This window comes from Epinephelus lanceolatus, chromosome 14 (genome assembly GCF_041903045.1).
Source record: "Epinephelus lanceolatus isolate andai-2023 chromosome 14, ASM4190304v1, whole genome shotgun sequence".
Classification (NCBI taxonomy): domain Eukaryota; kingdom Metazoa; phylum Chordata; class Actinopteri; order Perciformes; family Serranidae; genus Epinephelus; species Epinephelus lanceolatus.
The window spans coordinates 10,655,364-10,661,961 of NC_135747.1; the positions used below are offsets into that span (position 1 = coordinate 10,655,364).

At 40.0% G+C, this 6,598-nt stretch overlaps 1 protein-coding gene and 1 non-coding gene across 3 annotated transcripts; both read right to left on the minus strand.

Annotated features, from left to right (window-relative positions):
• Window positions 1-1,294: 1,294 nt before the first annotated feature.
• Window positions 1,295-5,219, minus strand: nabp1a (nucleic acid binding protein 1a). 2 transcript variants are annotated; one of them, XM_033618401.2, is made up of 6 exons: window positions 4,133-5,219; window positions 3,775-3,913; window positions 3,497-3,568; window positions 3,118-3,202; window positions 2,801-2,870; window positions 1,295-2,300 (listed from the first exon to the last, which is right to left on the minus strand). In XM_033618401.2, the coding sequence occupies exons 1-6, from the start codon at window positions 4,224-4,226 to the stop codon at window positions 2,098-2,100; spliced, it is 663 nt and encodes a 220-aa protein (XP_033474292.1). In that variant the 5' UTR covers window positions 4,227-5,219; the 3' UTR covers window positions 1,295-2,097. The 2 variants fall into 2 exon arrangements, with proteins under 2 accessions (XP_033474292.1, XP_078030485.1); XM_078174359.1 differs by having other exon boundaries at window positions 2,819-2,870; window positions 4,133-5,215.
• A 531-nt stretch (window positions 5,220-5,750) lies between these two features.
• On the minus strand, window positions 5,751-5,832 carry trnas-cga (transfer RNA serine (anticodon CGA)). The gene has a single exon. It is a non-coding gene; the product is annotated as a tRNA-Ser (tRNA).
• Window positions 5,833-6,598: the final 766 nt, after the last annotated feature.

A 6,598-nucleotide genomic window follows, 5' to 3' on the forward strand; every position in this document is an offset into this window, starting at 1 on the left:
AGAAATGTATACATAAAGAAAACTGCGTGCAGAATACTTCCCTATAAATGACTCTGCAACATCTTTTAAGGGAAACAGACTGAAACCTCGATCTGGGCCTCTATAAACACGCGGTGATATTTGAAATACCACATGATGTGACTACATTTCTGAATGACCGCTGCTGCTGAGGAAGTTCCCGGCTCATGACATGCTTCTTGTGTTGACACATGAGCGCCGAGCATCACATTTCCTGCCACACTTCTCATGTGTTTCAACTTCCAGTGTCACAAGAATTGCATTTTTTTTTTCACAAGTGGAATTACATAAACATGTTTTGAACATGTGGGTAAGACAGATAATGGGGCTACTAGACTTTAGGAGTGGGGTTTCTGTAAGTGTTAGATAGGAATGTCCCTACAGTCTCATTTTAGTTTCACATTTTATGCAGCTACAGTGGCACTCGTAACAATGACAGGTGGTTTTGTTTCTCTTCCATCCTACTTGGCTAAAAAAAATCCCATTTTCCCACAAAGAACAGATAGCATTAATTTAGACTAAACAGACTCCATTGTGTCATTTGAAATGTTCATCACACGTAAACTCTCATTTGAATAGCATCTCTGCTGCTTCACCACTTTGGACACACTGATCTGGAAGAAAGTGTGTCAACAGTGAAATGGGGCAACGTCGACACCCAGAGGCCATCATGTTTAGGTGCTTGGTGCAACAAATGATATTAAGAAACACAGGGGTTTATTGTATGCAATGCATTGCTTCAAAATGGAATACTTGATGTGAAGGCTTTTGGTTTATGGAAGTATAAATGTGAAAAAGGAAGTTAAATACTTTCACACAACCTGCATTTAAAGGTAAAAAGGGTACACAACCCACTACTCAGATATAGCACATAGTTTGGGGCATCTTCCAAAAAAGCAGTTTGGTTTTATAGCCACTAGATGGTGCTATAAACACAACATATTGCATGAAATTTGATGGGAGGAGTACTGTGTCTGTGATACAACGGCAGGTCTGTAGTGGTCATTTGGAGGGCTTTATACTGTTCTTGTGTAGGGGTCTGTCTATGCCACAAGTATTCATCATGCCAAACTGTGTACATCTCCACAAAAGGTTTTAACAAGGACCAAATAAACAACATTTTTTTACTTCAGGTTCTTGCACATGAACGGCCCCAATTTGTTATAGCCATTTTATTAAGACGTTTTATACCTTCTTAAGTGCAGTATGACCAACTTGACACACATTTGATTGACATTAACAGTAGCTTAACTGTAAACAGACTACAGACTACATGTGGCAGCAGAATTACTGTAAAATTTATTTGGTGAATGGTTTTGCCAGTATTCGAGTGGTCCCACCTTGATCAAGGTACAAGTGATGGCAAACAAAAAAAAAACTTGCCTTATGAAAAAACAGTTTAATGTCAACCTACCTACCTATCATTAAAAATTCTAAACTAACACCTTTCCTTTCACAGAGTCACTTCGGATACAGTTCGGTTAAGAGAAAGAGAAGACCCTTTGCAGAATATCATGTGTGCATTCAGTCCAAGAACTCACTTTCACCAACTTAAGGCCTTTTCCACCAAAAAAGCAGAAACGGATTTCCTGATTTTAATGACAGCAAAGTTTGCCTCGACATAAATTAAGAGAAGAAAGTGCATCAAGTGTTCAAGTAGGGTGTATAGTTTTGAAATATCATAAAAGGGAAGGGGGGTTAGGACAGCGTATGAGGGAGGAGACACTGGCACAGAACTGCCGATTTGCAGTGAGATTTAGAGGACAGGGGTGTAGACTGAGAAGGCTGACCACAACTCAACCACCAAGGCTCGACTATAAAAGAAGTCCTGCTAGTGCATCAAGTGGTAGATCACAATCACACTGTACTGCTTACTGAGAGCGCTACTTGCACTATGCATGACAAACAACACATCTGACTATGTTAGCCTGTATAAAAATGATGCAAGCGGTCCCTAAATTTAATTTATTTTGAAAGTCAATATAGGCTGTTAATAAAAAAGAAAAGGGAAAAAAAAGGGAGCGGGGGAAATAGGGATGTCCATAGTTTTCCCACAAGATCCCCCCACAAATCCCAATTTCATCTTTTGGCACGCCGTGGGTCCCTGCCGTTGCTAATGGTAACCGAAGACTTCGCAGCTGTTGGGGGTCCTGCAGCAGTAGCTGGAGGCGCTCCATTGCCAGGTGATCGACCATTGGGTCGTCCAATGTTTCCAAAGGCAGGGTCACGGGGGGCACCAGGTGGTGGGTTGTTGTTGGCAAATGGCGGCATGGCACCATTACCTGTGAGTTAAGAAATACATGTAGTAATCCTAGAAAAAAATGCATCTGAGACATGTTATAGTTTTTTTTTCCACAGATACTGCTCTTACTGTCAGTAGGAAAAGCACAGCTATAAATAAAGAAAATTAATGAAGGCTAAATCCCATTTAGCTGCTTTGGATTCAGGCTCCTGGTTTTGTGTATGCTGACTCACTGTCACACAGTATTGACTTACTGGCACACTTAAAGAGAACAGAGCCATTATCATCATTAGCACCAAACATGTGCTTTTCCTGCTATGGCAAGTCAAAATGTGTGCAAAGTCACCATACTACTTTTGTCATATTTCCACTTAATTAAATCAAATCTGTTGAGTCAAATGTTATGTATGCAATTACAGCTGTTTACTTCTGCAGTGCTGGCACCCACCAACATTTTTCAGTCAGTTTGTCCTGACATGCACAATTCCGCTGTGGCTAACAGGTAGAGCAGTGCTAAATTGCATAAAGAAACATACTAACCTGGTGGGGCAGGTGTACCTGAATTCTGATTGGGCGGAGAGTTTCCCCTCTGATTCTGGTCTGGTTTACCCTGTTAGTAGAGGAGAATGACACCTTTAAAAGTCAGTTGGCAACTTTTATGTAAATAATTCTGTTTATTTGCTGAAACTTTCACTATATTAAAAAGAAGTACAAAAGGTAATCTGTGAGGGAAAAAATAATAATTTCACTCCTCTTACTCTGCTTCTAATGGTGTTTGCTAGAGTTTACTGCGGCGCGCCAAAAACAACCAACACATTTGTCGATGACAAGTTGGGAGTGGGTGCATGACTACTCACAGACTTGTTTTGCTGGTTTGTTTGGGCTAGCAGCTCTGGGTTTGGTTCACTGAAGTTGGGCACTTCTGAATACACCATACAAAACCTGTGGAGACAAAACACGTTTTTAGATAATATTCAGAAATGAATGGAATAGGAGTTTGAAACTGTTGAAGTCTGACTGTAAGGCAATTTAGATTTGAGGTTTTTCAAAAAGCAAAACATTTAAACCATTTAAAAAGGTCAAGCTGCTTTTTAGTATTTTTATAATTATGAAGTTTTATATAATTTTATATTTTTTATATACGTAAATATTTTATTTATTTAACCATTTTTTAATGTTCACAAATAACCCCAGAACTTAAATTAAGTACATAAAGACTTGTGGCCAGCTACTCACTCTCCAATCTTCTGAAGATCCCCTCCTCTTCCAGTGTATAGGGTCAGGCAGCCTTTCCATATTGATGCATAGCTAACACAAAAATCTCAAGTTAAAACTTGTGAAAACAAAAGATTATTTTCGCCCAGAATTCAAACCTAGGTTGTTCATGTACACAACCACCTGTTAAACCTAAGTGTTTGGGTGTGCATTGATCTCTCAGTAAGTGCTACACATTAAAAGTGTACAGAGGAAGTAGTGTTTACGTCATCAGTTCCCATGCATGAGAACAGTCCTACCCTCTGGTCAGCTTGATGATGTCCCCTGCCTGAATAAGGCTGCCGAGCTCGTCCCAAACAGAGATGGCAATGCTCCCGCTCTTGTCTGCCACCTTGCACGAGCGCACCTCATGACCATCTTTCGTTTTGGTTACTCGTCCTGAAAGAACAAAGCAGAGATGTGTTAGACAACCTACTCAAAACACATCTAACCACAGTGAAACCACTAGCGTGTTTTACAAGTTCATTAAAATCATAGTCCAAGTCAAATGTAAATTTTACTGCCAGTAATAGTGATGTTGCTGCTGGCCCCTTTAACAGAAAAGACGAGTTGATGAAAAGGGAGAGACGCTTTAGCGTCATGGTCCAACTAACTTACCTATTTCCAACACGATGAATACGATATTCAAATTTTTCGACCCAGGCTTCACGTCCTTTATCAAAAACAGGGCCTCGCCTGTTGCGGTTGCCATTTTAGACACGAAGAAAAATAACCGCTGTTCGTTCCCTGTCACTTAAACTCAGTGGGAGTAACGCTAGCCGCTGGCTGTCGTTACTTTGTAATGGGAAGCTACACCGTTAGCTTTAGCTCAGCCAATTAGCCTGTTAGCTTAATGCTAACTTGACACTACTTCAAACACAAACCGTAAATATAGAAGAGCGGGCCAGTTGCTAAGGTAGTCGAACACATTCAAGCCGAATGCGTTTAACGCTGATAGTGGAAGAAAGAGCTGAAACGTAACAGTTAACTGCCCTCTTCAAAACGGCAAACACACTAGCAGGGCGGCCAAATGTGCTAACCGAGTAGCTTGGCTAAGAAACACTCCGCTAAACGTTATTTAGCTTGAACTGAATGCTAGTTAGCTAGCTGCCTTCTTTCTGTTTCAAGATGTAAGAGTCTCTGTTCATGTATCTTCTCACGGTTACAGCCATAATGGCAGCTCTTCACATAACGTAAAGCTAATGTCAAAATCGGACTACTGTAACCAGAAAACACTCAACAATTTAGCAATGCGTGTGGCCAAAAATGTCGAATACAGATAAAATAGTATTAGTAGACTGATAAATCCCGAAACGCGAGGAAAATATGAGATGTTTCTATTTTCAAAGACGGCTCCACTGGCTGCAAGTTAACACCAGCTGTTGAAAAATGTCTGTAATACGAGCTATTTGAAGATAAGTTATCTTCCTCGACCATTTAGACAACTCCAGTTCATATTTTAATATCGACCGCACTTCCTTTGTGTGCCTCTTTGCTAGCGCGCAGTCTGGCCAAATTCTTTGTCTTATACGACCAGTGTGTCTATATCTAACTGTGGCCCCTAAAACGTTGAAAGCCTTGTGTTAAATACCCTGGTTATATATGCCTACACAACACTAAAGCCCTAAAACTCTGTCTAAAATCTGTACAAGCTGTTCACAGCACGCTTCCCCCCTGCTTCCACAATGCCCCAAAAACTACGTCACAGCCTACTGCTGGTTGTATTTATACAACTCGGTCAGTTCCATTATCCCACATGGGGCAGGGGTATACACATAGAAATTTCCTTTTGTGTGCTCTTATACAGTCGATTCGACAGATACTGACAATTACCGGGCTTTTATTTGTACATACAATGCAATGACAAATACACGCAGACAATGTGCTGACCTGTGTAGAGAAAAGAGAGAAAGTAGTTGGTTTGTACCAAATGAATTCCATTCACAAACAACGCGAGAAATAGAGTAAATGTGAGAGTGCAGATGAAACTAACGATGGTGAAAATATGTTCCGTGAGGCCACATCATTCATTAATTTTATGTCATCACAGGTAATTGTTACTTGTATTATTAATCATCCAATTTAGGCCCGTTTGGCTCTCAATGCTCGGAGCGACAAATGCGTCCGAGTTGGGAATATACACCCGTTATTTGCGTGTAAAACGCGGTACAGCATTACACATTAATAAGTGTAGTTGACCGTATTATTAAGGCATGTCTGAAGTTAAAAGGAAGTACGTCACGAACAGGATTCGAACCTGTGCGGGGAAACCCCATTGGATTTCGAGTCCAACGCCTTAACCTCTCGGCCACCGTGACTCTGTAACATGGTAAATCTGTGAGGTGTATTTTTGAAAATAATAACACAGTATGAAATATGTCAGGAAATGGTTAATATGTAGATTTGTGTTTTTCTGGGCTGTTAATTACAGAAGTGTCATCGAAAATGACGATATATAATGTGAAAGAAGCACAGAGTGTTGATGTGACTTTGGACACAAGAGGGAGACATACACCGTCAAAACACCTCTGCTCACTCGCAGGAGTTGAGGGAAAAATCAACCTCGGAGTGTAACTTTACCATTAACACTTTGAATAGCTTGAGAAAGGCAGTATTTAGGTCACCAAAACAACTTAGATACACATTATCGCGAATTATCGTATCATATTTGTAAACAGTTCCAACGTTAAAGAGCTGGTGCACACAAATTACAAAAAAGTATTTTCTCTTTAGGCTATAGTCATAAATGCAAATAATTTAAAATTGCTGTCCAATACAAAAGAAGCAAATGGAGTTTCATTTAAAAAAAGAAATAAAATGAAATAATTCAACAGCAACATTTCAAGGACATGTCGTCAACAGTTTTCATAGGGACTATTTCTTCTGTAGAAAATAGCTCCAATCGAAATAGTTTGCAGTTTGTTGTGAGCATTACTCAGAGTAAAAGGAGACTTGAACACTAAAGCTGTTTGGATGGTTAGATAATGCTAAGGTAAGTGATGTAAGGGTTCTTTTGTAATTTTGGTGACCATTTATTGTGGCTCTTGCCCCACCATCTGTCTTATCACTTTTATTTTTCAGTGT

Excerpts from the sequence above, each read along its gene's own strand:
- nabp1a (XM_033618401.2), bottom strand. The coding sequence starts at position 4,226 with ATGGCAACCGCAACAGGCGAGGCCCTGTTTTTGATAAAGGACGTGAAG. Across the intron at positions 3,914-4,132 it reads ATTCATCGTGTTGGAAATAG|GACGAGTAACCAAAACGAAA; the intron begins GTAAGTTAGTTG and ends TTGTTCTTTCAG. Across the intron at positions 2,301-2,800 it reads AGGTACACCTGCCCCACCAG|GTAATGGTGCCATGCCGCCA; the intron begins GTTAGTATGTTT and ends CTTAACTCACAG.